The sequence below is a fragment of the Mobula birostris genome, chromosome 16, assembly GCF_030028105.1.
Source record: "Mobula birostris isolate sMobBir1 chromosome 16, sMobBir1.hap1, whole genome shotgun sequence".
NCBI classification, from domain to species: Eukaryota; Metazoa; Chordata; class Chondrichthyes; order Myliobatiformes; family Myliobatidae; genus Mobula; species Mobula birostris.
The window spans coordinates 71,719,142-71,738,921 of NC_092385.1; the positions used below are offsets into that span (position 1 = coordinate 71,719,142).

A 19,780-nucleotide genomic window follows, 5' to 3' on the forward strand; every position below is an offset into this window, starting at 1 on the left:
GCAGCAGAATTTCTCTTGCTTAGGGTTCAATTCCAATCTCTGTCTGTAAGGAGTTTGGATGTCCTCCCTGTGACTGTGTGGGCTTCCTTCAGGTGTTCCAGTCTAAAGACATTAGAGTCAGGGTTAGTGACTTGTGGGCATGCTGTGTTGGCACCAGCGTAATCCCCAGACTGTGTTGGTCATTAACACAAATAACACATTTCACTACAGTATATTCTTTGATGTACATGTGACAAGTAAGGCTAATCTTGCTGTTTCCCAGGAGAGAGATGAACTGCCCAAAGACCCCATTTCTCTTCCTACCAAATATTATGCATTAATGTGCTAATTCTCAAAAAAGAAATAATTGTAGATACAGAAAATCTGAAATAACAACAAAAACTCTTGGAGTTGATCAACAGTTCAGGCAGAATACAAGGATAGAGAAAAAGAAATAAAGCTTTAGGTTAATGATCCTCATCAATATAGTCAGTCCTCAAGATCATAGATCTGAAATAACAAGAGCAACAATGAATCTCTCAGTTGGTCAAGCAGCATCTACAAGAGGAAAGGAATTGTTGTTGTTTCTGTTCAAAACCCTGCCTCAGGACTGGGAGAAAACCTTCAGAGTTGGCACACAGAGATTTTGCAGTTGAGTAATACAGGAGACTGCAGATGTTGGAGCCTGGGTTAACAGACAATGTGTTCAAGAAACTCAGTGGGTCGAACAGCTTCTGTGGTGCAGCTCACCCTGCCAAGTTCCACCAGCAGATTGTTTGTCACTCCAGGTTCCAGTATCTGCAGTCTCTTGTGCCTCCATCTAAGTATTAACTCTTACTTTGGACACAGGTGCTGCCTGCCCTGCAGAGTTACTCCAGGATTTTCTAATAAAACTTGTTACTTCCTTTGCAAGGTTTGCTTGTTTTATGAGTCTCTTTGACTTACATGACAGAGTTTTGGTAACTCCGTGACAGATTTCCACTTCAAACTTCAAAAGTTCAAATAAATTTATTATCAAAGTAGACATATGTAACTATTTACAGTACTGTGCAAAAGTCTTTTGCACATACATATAGCTAGGATGCCTAAGATTTGCACCAGTTTGGGCATTTAACTTGTGTGCAAAAAGACAACAAAACTGCAAATGCAAGAAGAAAAAATAAATAAACAAATAATCAATAAATATCGAGAACATGAGATGAAGAGTATTTGAAAGAAAGTCCATAGTTTGTGGGAACATTTCAGTGATGGGGCAAGTGAAGTTGAGTAAGGTTATCCCCTCTGGTTAAAGACGCTGATGGTTGAGGGGTAACAACTGTTCTTGAACCTGGTGGTGTGAGTCTTGAGGCTCCTGTACCTTTCTCCTGATGACAGCAGTGAGAAGAGAGCATGATCTGTGTGGTGGGGTCCTTGATGATGGATGCTGCTTTCCTACAAAAGTACTTTCTGTGGATGTGCTCAGTGGTGAGAAGGGCTTTACATGTGATGGACTGGGCTGTATCCAATACTTTTTGTAGGTTTTCCATTGAGATATCACCAGTAAACTGCAGATAAGGATGAGCTATTGAACTGTAACTACATGAAGTCTGCTATCTGTAGCCAAAAGCCTACACGTCATCTAAAAGTGCTTGCACTGGCAAGATAAGACATGCCACTTCTATAAACCACACTAAAAACAACTAAATGAACTAATTTCACATCCCAGTTGTGGAGATGGTTGTTACCCCAGGCTGAACATGATGACTGGACAAATCAGTCTTTCTTTCTTTGTGAAATAATGGCTGATTATTACTCCCTTACAGTAACATGCATAGAAATGTTATCAGTCTTTCAGGGCAGGAAGCTTGTTTCCAGGGTATGAGCTGCGGAAAAGGTGTTACCCCTGTCACTCACCCTGTACAGGGTATGATTACATTGCCTCTCACAGTGAACAAAACCCCACCTTCCACTTGTTTCCATGCATGCAGAATAAGCAGGAAAGGGTCACGTTTACAGAAGGCAAAGGGAAATCTGGAAATGCTTGACATTCACAAAGAAAACTGAGAGTCAACTGGAGATTGGCCAATGTTTTAAACACAAATGAGCTCAGATTTTAAGGTAACCCTCACCTAGCTGAATAGGGAACTGCACATTGAAAGTTCAAAGTAAATTTATTATCAAAGTACATGTATGTCACCATGTGCAACTCTGAGATGCATTTTCTTGCGGGCATTCACAGTAAGTACAAGGAACACAATAGAATCAATGAAAGACTGCACCCAACAGAACTTATATAAGAAATAGCTGTATATCAAGTAACGCTAAATCCTGTTCTGCTCTATGTAGTACGTTGAATACATACACACAAACACAACTGCCAAAGAGTCAACTAAAATGGTCTTTGATATAACCTTATAATAAATTTATTAGATTATATCAAAGTCCATTTCAGTTGACTCTATTTTCAAGTTGGTCATGGTAAACAATGCACTTCAATAAATTTGCACTGGAAAGGATTAACTTATGAGGAGAATTTGATGGCTCTGGGCCTGTACTTGCACAAATTTAGAATGAGGGGTGATCTCATCGAAACCTACTGAATACTTAAAGGCCTAGATCAAGTGGATGTAGAGAGGATATTTCTTGTAGTGGGGAAGTCTAGGACCAGAGGGCATAGCCTCAGAATAGAGGGACATCCATTTAGAACAGAGATGAGGAGGAATTTCTTTAGCCATAGAGCAGTGAGTCTGTGGAATTCATTGCCACAGATGGCTGTGGAGACCAAGTCATTCAGTATATCTAAAGCAGAGGTTGATAGGTTCTTGATTAGTCAAGATGTCAGAGGTTACAGGAGAAGGCAGGAAAATGGGATTGAAAAGGATTATATATGCCATGATGAAATAGCAGAGCAGACTTAAAGGGCCAAATGGCTAAAGTTTGCTGGTATGTCTTACAGACTTATGAATTCTCTGGGGCAGCAGCTAGATGGATTTAAAGAAATAATACATTATTTATGGTTATTATACAACAGTGAGCAATAGACAGTGATACATTTTGCATAATGTTCTTAATACTTTGTGTACTACTCAACACCTGGTAACATTGCTATACATATCTCACTAAGTTATTTAAATGTCAATTTTTGTTTCAATCCCTATTTTGTCCAGTAATTCAGAATTGGCTAATATTTAGTTTGATCCCTTTCCTTCAATACAAACTATCCCAAATCTCTGCTTATTCTACATCACTAGCATTCCCAGATCACTGCCTTTTCAACATCACAGTGTTTGTTCTGAACCATATGTTTCCAAGGTTTCAATGGTACATTTAATGTCAGAGAAATGTATACAATATACATCCTGAAATTCTTTTTCTTCACATTATCCATTATCCCAGAGTAGGGCATTGGGAAGCCTGAAGCCAATTTAAATTGCTTGAAGAAAGTCAAACAAGAAGCTGAGTTCATTTAGTGTGTTTGGACTGTGTGTACGTCATGAAAGGAGAGAACCTTGTGAAAACTATTGGGATAATATCCCCTTTTGCTAGTTGAATGTTAAACCAGTGGTATGAGCCGTCTCTCCTCTAGAGTAAGGGTAGTTGCCAAGCAAACCAGCACACTTCATCACCCTTGCCACAATTAAGGAGTGGCCGAGGTCAATCTTGAGTTATACTGAACCATGACCAATGCCTGCAGCTGGTACCAAGTGATAAAAAGGCAGATAAGGATTTACATCAGGAAACACTTAATCAAGCACAAAGTAATTAATTCCTGCAATAATCCTCTGGAATAATTAGAGAAGCCAAAGGCAATCTGGAATTATTAAATGCATATTGTGAGTGTGGGACATAGGTCTTTATCATTCCTATGCTAGCTACTCTGCATTGGTTTCCTGTAGCTTTTATAATTAAAGTTCTCTTACTTATTTTTAAAGCTTCTAATGGTCTAGGACCAGAATACATCACAGAATAGTTTTCATTTTATAATCCTGCTTGAGCTCCCAGGTCATCTTCAGCCAGTCTCTTAAATTTAAACGATCTTCCTCAAAAGATAATTGGCAGGTCAGCTTTTTTGAACTACGCTCTTAAACTGTGGAATTCAATACCTTAAACTATAAGTGATGCAGACTCAGTTTACGCTTATAAATGCCAGCTCAAAACCGATTTACAAACGTTTTTACTTAACATTGCTTTTAACCAACATCTTTTTGTCTTTTATTTTCATGTTTGTACTTTTATCCAAGTAAAGCACCTTGAACTACATCCAGCTGTATGAAAAAAGATCTCTAAATAAAGTTATTATTAAGTACGGCCAAACGCTCTGTAGATTTTCTTGACCTTTGTAGGAGCCTAAGGGATAATTTAAACCTCACTCTGTTAGAGGAAAGACTGACTTGACTGACATCTTGTCCAACTTTTGCTGCCATGATGGAGAGGTATGGTGGAGTTGGTAGACAGGGAGCTTAAAATTACTCCCAGCATCAGCTCCAGGAACCTTTACATGCAAAATGTTATAAAGATCGAAATGAAGTCCAACAGCAGGAAATAACTGGCACAATATACCAGCCTTGCGCAGCTGTGTAAATAGGCACAGTTCTAGGGTTGCTTGTGTCAATTTAAAGTCATGTCAAGATTACTGAGTTATGTATTGTTACTGGTTAAAAGTGAAAAGATTTCAAGTATCAGTTGCTGTAAACAGAAGTAAACAGTTCCTGTAATGAAATAAAAATACATCATATCAACATTAGGCTGGTATTCTCTGGTTTAGGTGTTCCCAACTAACTTTTCAAGGACCCTTATATCAGAAATGATTTAAGTTGAGGAAAGAATTAGAAAATCAATCTTAGTTACTTCAATTTTATCTACTGTTACAAGCAAGAGGTGATCATACGTATTTTAATATAAAAAGTCTTAGACATATATAGCTAGAATGCCTAAGGTTTTTGCACAGTTCTATACATATTCAAATTTTATGTGGAGTATATATGACCAGAATAAAGTAACAGATTTTGACCATTAAAGGGGTGGTATGGTAGCATAGCTGTTAGCATAACGCTTTACTGCGCCAGTGACCCAGGTTCAATTCTCACCACTGTCTGTAAGGATTTTGTATATTCTCCCCATGACTGTGCTGGTTTCCTCCCATATGCCAAAGGCATACAGGTTATGGTTAGTAAGCTGTGACGCCAGAAGCATGGCAGTACTTGTGGGCTGCTCTCAGCACATCCTCGGACTGTATTGGTCTTATGCAAAAGACACTTTTCATTGTATGTTTCAATATTTCAATGCACTAGTGACAAATAAAGCTAATATTCATCTTTACAAAATAGTCATTACTGTAATTATACAAAGTCACAAATTACTGAGAGAGAGGTTTAAGTCCCTGCACAACAAATCAATCCAGTAAGGCAGAAAACAAAATGCCATCTAAAAGACCTGGAGTGGTAATGGCATCTATATTTTTAAAAAATGAAATGTCTGGTTCACTTCCCCTTAAGGACGGAAATCTGTCATCCTAGCTTAGTCAGGCCCTACGTGTGAATCTAGACCTGCATAGTTGACTCTTAACTGCCCTCTGAAGTGACCTAGCAAAATCATCATCTCATGGGTAATAAACACCAGTCAGGCCACAGCCCTTGAGTGATTGAAAGAACCACTCTAGTAACAATTACAAAGGGATTTATGAATACTTTGCCAGAAGGTGTAGTAGCAGCAATGGCTGATACTAGATCTGTTCCCCTGCCACACTGGCTATCTTCACCTACCAACCAAAACTTTGTCATAATTCCTTGAGTTGGTCTCTTCATGTTTCATCTTCTTCTAACCACTCTTCAGAAAGAAAAGCAAATTCCTCAGCTGTAAATCCCCACAAACGTTTCTTCTGAGAATGTAATCCAGGTACCAAATTCTTCCCCAGGTTGGGACTCTAAGAGTCTCATGCAGAACAGCAGCTTCTCTCCTACCTCCTCCACGTTTGTTAAACACACTAGAGGCTAATTATCTAGTGAGTCTCAACCAGGTTCCCTACAGAACCTCAACATGCAGAGTAGACACATTAATGAGTAGGGAGGGTCACTGCTGTCAGATGCGTCAGACAGGGAATATGTTCTCTTGAGTTTCTAACTTGGTCTATCATTCAGCCTGCATCGTTACCCGTCTCTCTCTTTGTCCCACTCCAGTCCTTCTCTTTCTTACAGTTTTATATTTCTGCCTGCCCATTCTCCCCTTCATTCCACTCTACGTTCATTTTTCTGGGTATTCCTGTCTAAATCCCATTACTCTATTAATGTAATTTTTGTCCATACTTTTTTTCTTCATTGATTTCCTTCCTCTGAATCTTGCCCCCATTTCATTTTCTCTCTCCCCGCTTCCCATTAGATTTGTGATTTAAGAGAATTGACCAAATAACTGGAAGCTTTCAGGTTTGAAATTACTGAAAATTCCTTCAATTTCTTTATTTTTATCTACAACTTCACTTCACCGCACACACCTCCCATCTCTTTCTAAAGACATTCAGTCTTCACCTGAGAGTCAGTTCAGTCACTTCTACTGATCACAGGTGGTTATGGCTCAGAAGTGAATATCGACAGTAGATGCCAGCAAACCACTTGTCTACAAAGCTCACTACCCGTTGAGCCACAGTTGATGACTAGAGGGCAGGGTACTCTGAAGTGCAAGATATTTGTGAATGAATATTCATTGTGTGCCTCCATCTTCTACCCGCTTCAGATCCAACGTTTATTCATGCCCAGTTGATCCCAGACAGTGGCGAGAGAAATGACGATAAACTCTACTTCTTCTTCCGGGAGAAGTCAAGTGACTCTGGGAGTTCAGCGATCCATTCACGGATAGGAAGGATCTGCCTGGTACGTGTGCAGTTGAAACTCCGCAAAATTGTGAGCAACCACAGAAAGAGTGAAAACAGTGTCAAAATGCAAACAGATTATTCCCAGATAAAACCAAAGCTATTTCTATAAACCCATTTTATTTGTTCTTTTACTGATACAGATTGCAAAAATGTACTGATTGAGTTAAGTTAAATTTAGAAGACTGAGGGAGGATCTCGCTAAAACCTATCAAATATTGAAAGTAATAATGGAGTGGATGTGGAGAGTATAGTGAGGGAGTCTAGGACCAGATGGCACAGTCTCAGAATAGGGAGATGACCATTTAGAACATAGAGGAGGAAGAATTTCTTTAGCCAGAGGGTGGTGAATCTGTGGAATTCATTACCACAGATGTCTGTGAAGGCCAAGTCATTGGGTATATTTGAAGTGGAGGTCAATAGGATCTTGATTAGTCAGAGTGTCAAAGGATACAGCAAGAAGGCAGAGAATGGTGTTGAGGGGGTTTAATAAATCAGCCATGATGGAATGGCAGCAGATTTGATGGGCCGAATAGCCTAATTCTGCTCTTATTTCTTATGATCTTAAGCATGGGTCTCATAGTAGGAAATAAAGAATGATTGCTATGATTATTCAGGAAGTCCATTGCCATTCTAAACAGTCACCATGTGGACAGTAAAAATTAAACTCATTAGATTTGTGCCACCTAAATCTATTTCTCTTACAGAACGATGACGGGGGTCACTGCTGCCTTGTCAATAAATGGAGCACGTTCCTCAAAGCTCGACTCATCTGCTCAGTCCCAGGACCCGATGGAATTGAAACACACTTTGATGAACTGCGTAAGTGTTGCAAATTACCAGTCACAGATGAACAAGCATCATGGTTCACTTTATTGGGTTAAAGGTGCAGCAGAAATGGAAGATGCCATTAGTGCTCTTGTTGCAGCAGCATCTAGTGGCAGAAAGGGGATTTGCAAACAGACACTGGATTAGGATTCATCATTATCAAGTTATATAGTACAGAGGCCCTTCAGATCACCAAGGCCTTAAGACACAGGAGCAGAATTTGGCCCATCGAGTCTGCTCCACCATTCCTTCATGGCTGATTTATTAGCACTCAGATGGTGGTGCGAATGTGGAACGAGCTGCCAATGGAAGTGGTCGGTGTGGGTTCAATTATAATATTTAAGAGAAGATTGGCCAGGTACATGGATGAGTGTAGTATGGAGGGTATAGTCTGGGTTCAGGTTGAAAGGCCTAGACAGAAAACCAGACTGGGATAGACAAGATGGGCCAAAGCAACTGTTTTTATGCTCTAGTGAAGATTCCCTGAAAGATCAAACATATATGGACCAGTGAAAGCACTCTTGTGTTAAAACCATCCACTCTCAAGTTTGGGGAATCTATTAGTATGTGATTAAACTACAAGTAAATTTGAGATATTATTCAGGAGTGCTGCGTAGGCAGAGCCCTTAGAATTGTCTATGTTCCCACCCAACCATCCAGTCATTTCTTTGACCCCCACCCCCACCATCAGTCAGGAGGTACCGCAGCATTAGGACAATGGGAAGCAGCTTCCTGCCCCAGGCCCAGGTTGTAAGACTGAACTCCCCGTCACCACTATTAAATCTCTTCATACTGTCTCATCACGTATGAAGCACTACTAGTGTTATGCTGTTTACTTTACAACTTGTAAATGCACCTTATTATTCATTAATTTACTTGTGCTAATATTACTTTATGTGTTATGTGTGTGAATGATCTGCACTGTGTTATGCACCTTGGTCCTGAGGAATGTGGTTTCGTTTGGTGGTATACACATATATAGTTGAATGCCAATAAACTGAGATTGTAGATTTACAGTGAGGGCCTGTGGCACATTTCACATTGCTATGCTTCTGTTTCATATCTGGATTTGATCACTTGCTTTTGAAATTCATAACTCAGCTGGACCGTGTTAAAGAATATGGTCTCTTTTTAATATGCCTCACCAGAAGTTTAAGAGTAACAAGACTTGGAGCCATAGAGTGGAGCATTACAGCACTGAAGCAATCAGGACATTGGGTTGTAGTGCCAAATGTTGTCACTGGCAGGCACATTGCCAGTCTACAGAGACTTGCTATTCTCTGAAAGGTGTTCACAAATATGACTGTGCTGTTTAGATGAAATGGGGATAATAATCCAACAAGGTGGCGTGATTTAGTACGGGCACTGACCAACACTGTTACCCTGATGCTATAGCTAATGTCCTCCACTGCAGAAGTTCACTCAAGGCTGAATTTGTGGCTTTAGATAAGGAAATTTAGGCTGCCTGAGCACTGCAATATCCCGGGAATGTCACACTGTCAGGCATCCTCTCCTCTGGAGGAGTTATTAAGCCAGGGCTTGTCCACCTTCTAAAGGACAGTAAGAATGCACAACACTGCAGTTAACCCGAAACTATCATTATTGCAAGCAGATTATCCTATCATTGCCATACCTTATTAATCCATTGCCACATTTCCTATATCACAAAACTGACAAGAGTCCACAAGTTCTTGATTGGAAGCAAAATACTTTGGGCCATTGAAGATCATTGAAATAGCAGTGTAAATGGTTTTATATTCTGTTAGGTATGTGAAACTAACTAGAATAGAGGTTAACAAAATCTCCTCCTGGAGCGTGACAAGCCACTTGGAAACAGGAGATAAATAAATTAAGCTGCACGGGTCAGTTTCCTGTAACTGGGGGAAGTTGAGAAAAGCGTTACAGAGTGGTACAGGTTCCGAACCATCTGCAAATCAACACAATTAATGGCATCAAAATGTCAGTGGGCGGGAAAGAAAGAAGTTGCTACTCATTACAAAGAAAGGAACAGGAATCATCGTGACCTCCTGGCAAGTATCAAAAGATTCCCCTTCCCCCACCCCACCCCCTAAGGAACACTAAAACCTTTTAATAAATCTAAGAGCAAAGCATTTAAAAACAGTTGATGATTTACGGGCAGCCGAACTCAACAACTTACTTCCACAAAATCAGCCATCCACTTTTAATTTCTCCTTAGAAAACTACATTGTGTTACCCTGAGGATTAGTTAGTGACCGGATGCCATTGACAGCTTGCTTGTTAAAGAGAAAACCATTAGTCTGTCTGGGCCTTGTGCCAACCACTGAGGTGTCGAGGAGTGATGCATATGTTGGGCTTTGTGATGATACTGCTCAGAGGGGCCTCCTGATAGCTCTCAGTGACTGCATGTTCGTCTTCCGTTTGGTAACCAGAATACCCCTAATGAAGGATCTCATTAGCTGTCATGTTGACAGGAAGTATTCGATTTTATTTTTGTAGTGCGAGTGGGTCAGCTGTACTATGTTTGTCTACAGCTCTCAGTCTCACTGTTTAGACAGGCCCATTTCTGCCATCCCAACCAGCCCTGTGTAGCACCCATCCCCTGCTCAACCTTCTCACTGGCTGGGCCATCTAAGCCACTGAAAACTTGTAGAGGAATTAAAAGACCTCCAAGTCTTGATAAGCAACAGGTACCACTCTGCTTAAGGTCACATGATTGTCTAGAGATTGCTTTGTATTGGTAAAGGAAATTTTTAATGATAAGTGGCTAAAGTTGTTTTCCCTATGCAATCCTTACATAAAACATAAACCAGTATAGCACAGGAACAGGCCCTTCGGCCTGTAATGCTGAGCCAAACCAATTTACTTAAGCAGAAAAGACAATTCATACTTTATCAAGAATTAAGTTGAGGCACTCAACGGAGTAAGTAAAGTATCATCTAAATAGAGCACCATAGCAGTGTAGCAGTTAGCACAACACTATTAAAGTTTGGACCAATCCAGAATTCTAAGATCAATCCCAGTGAGGAGTTTGCACATTCTTCCTGTAAACCATGTGTTTTCTCCAAGTGCTCTGGTTTCCTCCCACATTCCAAAGACGTACTAGTTAGTAGGTTAATTGTTCATTGTAAATTGTCCCGCGATTAGGTTAGGGTTAAAAAGATAGGTTGCTGGGTGGTGCAGCCCAATGGATCAGAATGGTCTGTTCTGCGATGTATCTGTAAATAAATGAATAGAAGCATATTTGCAATCTTGCTTTCTCTCTGCTGTTATTATCCATAAAACTGATGATAATATTTAACTTAGCAACAAACACAAAATGCTGAAGGAACTCAACAGGCCAGGCAGCATCTATGGAAAAGTGTACCGTCGACGTTTCAGGCCAAAACTCTTCAGCAGGACCCTTTTCTTTTCTGCTTTGATGCTGCCTGGCTGCTGAGTTCCTCCAGCATCTTTTGTGTGTTGCTCAGATTTCCAGCATCTGCGGATTATCTCTTGTTTGTGATAACATTAAACTTCTGAGCGTGCTGTAGCGTAGAAACCTAATGGAACGTAGGGTGCGCATTATCACTCTGATTTTCCACCTCCTGGTCTTGATTGTGGAGATTTCCAAGTCAGGAAGAACAGAGATAGATAGTCCATTGCAGGAAGCCTCACAATCTAGTGTAAACCCCACTGTGATCCCTGCACACTCTTCAATTTTCCTGGTTTGTATAGAATATAATCACTGGGGTTACAGAATAAACAAGAGATATATACATTGGGATTCAAAATTCGAAGTAAATTTATTATTAAAGTACATATATGTCACCATCTACAACCGTGAGAATCTTTTCCTCCAGACGTTCACAGTAGATACAAAAAAACACAATGGGATCAATGAAAAACTGCACACAACAAAGATGGACAAGCAATGAATGTGCAAATTAAGACAAATTGTAGAAATACAAAAATAATGAAATTATAATTATAGATAAATAATATTGAGAACATGAGTTGTAGAGTTACTCACTGTGATCTTCCAGCACCATCTTATAAAAGGAATCTTATCAAAGGAAGGCAAAGCCAACATCGACTGTATTTTTTCCATATATGCTACCTGACCTGTAGAGTTCCTCCAGCATTTTGTGTGTGTTGCTCGGATTTCTAGCATCTGCAGATTTTCTCTTGTTTGTGATTTGATTACTACTCTGTGAAGTCTCTTCCAGGGATGCCTACCCTGAAGAAGTTTAGATAGATAGATAGATGTACTTTATTGATCCCGAGGGAAATTGGGTTTCATTACAGCTGCACCAACCAAGAATAGAGCATATATATAGCAATACAAAAACCACAAACAATCAAACAACAATATGCAAACTATGCCAGATGGAAATAAGTCCAGGACCAGCCTATTGGCTCAGGGTGTCTGACCCTCCACGGGAGGAGCTGCAAAGTTCGATGGCCACAAGCAGGAACAACCTCCCATGACGCCCAGTGTTGTATCTCGGTGGAATATGGCCGGAGTCCAACAGCAAAAAGTTCAATATCCGGTCTACAAACACGTTCCTCGATCGTAATATGACCCGGATTGCACCATCCGTTGTTAACCAGAACAACAAGCCCCCAACTTCTTTACGCTTACCGCTCTCAGTGCACTTCCGGTCAACCCGAACGGTCTGGAAGCCCTCCATGGAAAAGTTTTGGTCGGGTGTGTCCTCGTGCAGCCCTGTTTCAGTAGAACACATAACACTGCACTCCCGAAATGTTTTCTGACTCCTGGCTAGCGCCATCAACTCATCCATTTTATTACCCACTGAACTCCTCTTCTCCATGAGTCTCTGTTGTCTCGACCCGGTCCTCTTTCCTCGCCTTTGTGATCCCCCTCTGCATCCTCTGTGTGTTTTCCTCCAGGTTTTAGCAGGGGTGTCCGCCTTCCCTTTTTAAATCTTCCCTTTGACCGGAGTTCAGTGAAACCCTCTCCCACTGCTCCCCCTCTGTAATCCCAGCTGCTCAGCTTTTTTTTTCTCCAGTCCTACCAAAGGGTTTTGGCCCAAAATGATGATTGTACTTTTTTCCATAGATGCTGCCTGGCCTGCTGAGTTCCTCCAGTGTGTGTAACGCAGAATGTTTTTTTGCAATCCCATAAAAATATCAAACCCATTATAGAAACTCTATTGGAATCTTCCCCCCTCCTTTTAACCCTGACTTCTCGAACTTTTTTTCAGTCCTGATGAAGGATCTTTTGACTGTTTATTCATTTCCATAGATGCTGCCTGACCTGTTGAGTTCCTCCAGTATTTTGTGTGTTGTTCTGGATTTCCAGCATCTGCAGCTTTTCTTGTGTTTGTGACAGAACATAAGCTCCTGTCCAGCACAAAGTCTGAATATTCCACTGGATTAAAATCCAGACACTAAATTCCTGGTGGATTCTAGTACAAAACATAAACTTGTCTTGGTCTCCTTTATAGAAATTCAATTCCTGTTGGAATTGGCATCGAAATGGTGGTACCAAATCTCTTGAACCAAAATGACTGCAGCAGGATGGTATGATGGAGTAGTAGACAACACATTAGCAGAGAAGGTGGCATAGTTGCTTAGAAGCTAGTACAATGCTTTACAGTACCAGTAATCAGTGTTAAACTTCCTCTGCCGTCTGTAAGAAATTTGTACAATTTCCCCGTCACCACGTGGATTTCCACCAGGTACTCTGGTTTCCTCACACATATTGGTTACAGTTAGTAAATTGTGCGCGTGCTATGTATGGCGACATATGTGGGCTGTTCCCTACACATCCTCGAACTGTGTTGGTTGTTGGTGTAAATGATGCATTTCTCTGTGTGTTTCGATGTACATGTGATAAATAAAGCTAATCTTAATCCCAGTGACTAACAAAGATTCTGATTCAGATTCATATTCAGATTTATTTATTAAATTGCAGGGATTGGAATATTTTGCTGTGAATTTCAGTGGCCAGAAGAGATTATCCTAAATTTACTTCATACACTTCCAACTAAGCAAAATACACACATGGCAATACTAAGAGGAAAATATGCATTTTACCAAAATAGTGTTCCCAGATGCTCTTTATTCTCTTAAGCGCCACAGTAGTGTAAAAATTGTAATTTATTTAAATATTGGAACCACATTTGCTATGCAAGATTAACTTTCTGTTGCAGGCATTAATAAAACCAAATGTATAGATTTTGTAATGTGTCACCAATTACTGCTATTATCTATGAGAATTGAGATGCTGGTAATTAATGGGTCACAAAAGTCCTTGGGTGTTGGCTGGCTCAGGCCAAATCTATTTTTTGTTCTTTTTGGTTTCAGTCCTGTCAAATCTGCTTGTCCTTCAGTTCTACAGGATGTATTCAAAAGGTGCTAGTACTTATCTGTCAAATTATTGACATAGAGTCACAGAGTACCATACCACAGAAGCACGCCTTTCAGCTATCTAGTCCATGCTGAACTGGTCTTCTGCCTGGTAGCACCTACCTGTACTCAGGCCATATCCCTCCATGTCCCTCCCATCCATGTTTCTATCAAAACTTCCCTTAAGTGTTGCAATTGAACCTGCATTCACCACATCCACTGGCAGCTCATTCCATGCATACCCCACCCTCTTGAGACACTTTCCTCTTGTCTTCCCTCACCACTGTCCGCAGACCTAAACCAACCACAAATGTTTTGAGTCCTCTGGTGCAGAGTTTTGACCCCGAACGTCCACAATTCCTTTCCACTCACAGATTCTGCTTGATACGCTGAATGCTGCCAGCAGACTGTTTGCTGCTGAATTAAATGTGTTTCTTTGCCTTTGGGCAGGAGTTCTGAGTGGGATTGTGATAGAGGTACACAGAATTATGAGGGGCATAGATAGTAGGAAACATTTCTGCAAAGTAGACATATCCAAAACAAGATGGCGTAGCTATGGGGATTTGAGGAGGAATACTTTTATCCAGAGAGTGGTTGGAATCTGGAGTGCATAGCTGAGGAAATAGCAGAGGCAGATGCTCTCATAACATTTAATTGTGGCTGACAAAAGCACTACAGTAGCTTAGCAGTCTGTGTGATGCGATTACAACACAGGGTGTCAGAGTTCGGAATTCAGTTCCGATATCCTCTGTATGCAAGTTCGTGCAATCCTTCCCATGTACACACGTGGTTCCACCCACAGTCCAAAGGTGGACCAGTTAGTAGGTTAATTGGTCATTGTAAATTGTCCCATGATTAGACCAGGGTTAAGTCAGTGGGTGGTTATGCAGCACAGCTCAAAGGGCTACAAGGGGTCCTCTAAATAAATAGATAAATGTCGAGGGGAGCTGATGAACTGCCAGTTCATAAAAGGCAACACACAAAGCGCTAGAGGAACTTAGCTGGTTGAGCACCATCTATGGGAGGAAAGAAATTGTTGCCATTCAGGATCTGAGTAATGGGATTAAGAGAGATGGGTACTGATAGTCTGCATTAACATAGTGTGCTGAAAGGCCTGTTTCAAAGCTTTCCATCATGAGGTAACTGTGGCTGACAGGGGAAGTCAAAGACAGCATAAAAGGAAAAAAGGAGCACATATAATACGTATAGCAAAAAATAATGGGAAGTTAGAGGATTGGGAAGTTTTCAAAACCCAACAGAAAGCATCTAAAAAAAGCCATAAGGATAGAAAACATGAAATATGAAGGTAAGAAAATCAAAATCAATACAAAAATATTTTTCAGATATATAAAGAATAAAAGAGAGGCAAGAGTGGATATCAAACACCTGGAAAATGATGCTGGAGAGTTAGTAATGGGGGACAAAGAAATACCCTATTTTGGCAGCCACAGATGCATCCTAATGCAACATAAGATCCGCACTAATAGTGAATCAAACCAACACTTTATATGAAACTTTAAAGACAAGCACAGATTTGTCAGAAACTCTCAAGGTGTTGAATTCTTCAAATACCCCAAACTGATACCTATGTGGTACCGAATGAGAATACTTTGCACCCTAGAATGAACTGCCAGAGGAGATGATGGAGGCAAGAACAATAACAGAATTGAAGATACATCTTGACAGGAACTTAGAGGGATATGGAATTGGTATAGATAGGCATGATGGTCAGCATAGATGTGATGGGCCAAAGGGCCTGTTTCGGTACTGCTTGACTCTTAGGCTCTCTTGATTTAAAGTTATATTGGACATGGTGTGTTAGCATAGGGTGCTGGGTGTCAAATTCTGCTGCAAAAAGAGATTTTAAAAAAGTAGTGGGGTAGTATTCGTGGGTTCAATGCCCATTCAGAAATCAGATGGCGGAGGGGAAGAAGCTCTTCCTGAATCATTGAGTATGTGTCTTCAGGCTCCTGTACCTCCTCCCTGTTGGTAGCAATGAGAAGAGGACATGTCCTTGGTAATGGGTCCTTAGTGATGGATATCACCTTATTGAGGCATCGCTCCTTGAAGATGTCCTGGATGCTGGGGAGTGGGGGGGAGTTGCTAGTACCCATGATGGAGCTGTCTGAGTTCACAACTTTTTTGATCCTGTGTAGTGGGCCCTCCACACCAGACAGTGATACAGCCAGTTAGAATGCTCTCCACAGTACATCTGTAGAAATTTGCGAGCATCTTTGGTGACGTGCCAAATCTCCTCAAACTCCAAATGAAATATAGCTACTGATATGCCTTCTTTGTAATTGCTTTGATATGCGGAGCCCAGGATAGATCCTCAGAGATGTTGACACCCAGGATCTTGAAATTGCCCACCCTTTCCACTTCTGATCCATCAGTGAGGACTGATGTGTGTTCCCTCAGCTTGCCCTTCCTGAAGCCCACAATCAATCTTTGATCTTACTGACCAAGTACAAAGTTGCTGCAACACCACTCAACTAGCTGATATATCTTGCTCCTGTATGTCCTCTCATCACCATCTGAGATTCTGCCATCAATAGTGGTGTCATCAGCAAGTTTATAGATGGTATTTGAGCTGTACCTAGCCGCACAGTCATGGGTGTAGAGGGAGTCAAGCAGTGGGCTAAGCACACAACCTCGAGGTGTGTCATGTTGATTATCAGTGAGGTGGAGGTGTTATTTCTGATCCGCAGTCTTCCGTTAAGAAAGTCAAGAATCCAGTTGTTGAGGGAGGTACAGAGGCTCAGGTCTTGGAGCTTTTTGATTAGAACTGTAGGAATGATTGTGTTAAACACTAAATTGTAGTCCATAAACAGCAGCCTGATTCTAAAATAAATGTGTCTTTGCAATTAGGTGACACAGTAGGGAGGTAATTAGCATGACGCTGTTACAGTTCAAGATGTCAGGATTTGGAGTTCAGTTCGAAAATCATCTTTAAGGAGTTAGTACATCCTCAACATGGAATGTATGAGTTTTGTCTGGGTCCTCTGGTTTGCTGCCAAAGTCCAAAGGTGTACTGGTTAGTACGTTAATTTGTCATTATAAATTGTCACATGATTAGGCTTGCGTTAAAATTGGGGGTTACTGGGCTTCTCAAAGGACTGAAAGTCCTATTCCGTGCTCTATGTTTAAATAAAAAATAAAACAAAAATAAAAATCGTTATGCAGTGCAAGATGTAGCAGCCATGTATTGGAGATTTATTGCAGCCTGCCTCAAAAGCAAACCACTAACAGTTCTATCCAAACTTTCAGTGCTAATGGCATTACTTCGCAGTGGGCATTGTTGAAGCTCCCTCATTCCAACATCAGGCAGCATGAATGTTGAGCCTGTCCTTTCTATTGCACTGGAATGAATGGGTGCTGCATGTTGAAAATTGAAGCAACCCCACATCTCAACACTTCCATCGGCATTCAGTTTTAGCAGGCACATAAGGAGGTGCTGGTTTTAAAACTAAATTAATCCACAGTTTGCAAAAAAAAATTATGCTCATATATCACAGATGTGGCTATCATCACCTTCTGTTCTTGTACCTTCATGATATTTTCAAAACTCTGAACAGGTTATGGAGATGGGTGGTAGGGGTGTCTTAGTCAATATTAATCCTTCAAATCTAGCCAATTTCACAATGCTGGGATCTACAAAGGCAAGACTGTCCCCATTATGGACATCACAACAGCAGCAAATGTCCTTCCACTGGACTTCTGTGAGATCCTGAGGTTGTCAAAGGTGCTATGTAAATGCAGGTCTTTCTGGTCCTACCTGCCTGCTATGGAGACCGGCAGTGACCAGCGACATTGCAGTTGATGATGTTTGTTCTTCCTGACTGTGAGGTAGGATAGCTGCCAAGTCAACCCCATCACCACAAACCTGATGTGTTAAAGAAAATAAGCTCTCCGAGAATACAAAATTTCCTTCACGTCATAAGATCTTCTGTCTTTTCACTGGCAGCTTGGTAACAGGCCCTGCCAGCCAAATGAGCCCGCACCCCAATTATACCCATGTGACCAATTAACCTGCTAACCAATAATGTTGGAAGATGAGAGGAAACCCGAGCACCCGTAGAAAACCCATGCATTTCACGGGGAGGACACAGAAGTACCAACTACCATACTAAGGAGGAACTGCCTGATCTGTTTCTCCTATTTTCATGCTTAGACACTTGGAATAAGTCCTGTTTAAACTCAAATGGAATACAAAAACAGCAGATATTCAGAAAAAGAACTAATCCCCGTCAAATTTGAGGCTAGCTGAAGAATTTGATTTCTTACTTTAGACATTGCGTCTGCACATGTTATTTGATCGTGTCAAAGGTGAGTTCTTGATTTATTACTGGAAAATAAGCCTGTATGTCATATGTTATTGGGCCCTTGTCAGTGCATGCTGCTTTGCCAAGAATTGTTCTGCTTGGATCAGAATTTGTACATACTGTAAATGCAGATAAAAATTAACGAATCTGCAGATTTTTGTCCTCCACCTCATTTGATTGCTTTGTCAATGACAGAGACAAAACAGAATCAGGAAAAACATTAAACAAAGCCTGAATTTCATTCCTCTGTGATTAGAGTTCAAATCAAAACCAATAGTTAGCGAGGGATTAACTGCTGTTACTAGGTCAAACCTTCACAGAGGGTCTCAGCCCGAAACGTCGACTGTACCTCTTCCTAGAGATGCTGCCTGGCCTGCTGTGTTCACCAGCAACTTTGATGTGTGTTGCTTGAATTTCCAGCATCTGCAGAATTCTTCGTGTTTGCGCCTTCAAATTGTAATCACTAAGAATACACTTTGTTACAGAATGTTATAGTCCAGTATTGTGCTTGATGTGGCAAGATTCATATAGAAATGAATGATGAAAAAATAGGACTTAGTGACAATCTATACAATGGCAATGGATGAGAAAATATTAGAACATAGAACAGTACAGCACAGTACAGGCCCTTCGGCCCACAATGTTGTGCCGTCCCTCAAACCCTGCCTCCCATATAAGCCCCCACCTTAGATTCCTCCATATACCTGCCTAGTAGTCTCTTAAACTTCACTAATGTATCTGCCTCCACCAGTGACTCAGGCAGTGCATTCCACGCATCAACCACTCTCTGAGTAAAAAACCTTCCTCTAATATCCCCCTTGAACTTCCCACTCCTTACCTTAAAGCCATGTCCTCTTGTATTGAGCAGTGGTGCCCTGGGAAAGAGGCGCTGGCTATCCACTCTATCTATTCCTCTTATTATCTTGTACACTTCTATCATGTCTCCTCTCATCCTCCTTCTCTCCAAAGAGTAAAACCCTAGCTCCCTTAATCTCTGATCATAATGCATACTTTCTAAACCAGGCAGCATCCTGGTAAATCTCCTCTGTACCCTTTCCAATGCTTCCACATCCTTCCTATAGTGAGGTGACCAGAACTGGACACAATACTCCAAGTGTGGCCTAACCAGAGTTTTATAGAGCTAAATCATTACATTGCAACTCTTAAACTCTATCCCTCGACTTATGAAAGCTAACACCCCATAAGCTTTCTTAACTACCCTATCCACCTGTGAGGCAACTTTCAGGGATCTGTGGACATGTACCCCGAGATCCCTCTGCTCCCCCACACTACCAAGTATCCTGGCATTTACTTTGTACTCTGCCTTGGAGTTTGCCCTTCCAAAGCGTACCACCTCACACTTCTCTGGGTTGAACTCCATCTGCCACTTCTCAGCCCACTTCTGCATCCTATCAATGTCTGTCTGCAATCTTTGACAATCCTCTACACTATCTACAACACCACCAACCTTTGTGTC

The 19,780-nt window shown here is 41.0% G+C and overlaps 1 protein-coding gene across 1 annotated transcript in view; it reads left to right on the forward strand.

The window, feature by feature from the left end:
* sema3fb (sema domain, immunoglobulin domain (Ig), short basic domain, secreted, (semaphorin) 3Fb) overlaps positions 1 to 19,780 on the forward strand; it is a 322,410-nt gene that overhangs the window by 236,048 nt on the left and 66,582 nt on the right. The window contains exons 8-9 of the mRNA XM_072280824.1: positions 6,685 to 6,821; positions 7,528 to 7,642. Coding sequence (XP_072136925.1) covers positions 6,685 to 6,821; positions 7,528 to 7,642 — 252 coding nt within the window. The remainder of the gene's footprint in view (positions 1 to 6,684; positions 6,822 to 7,527; positions 7,643 to 19,780) is intronic.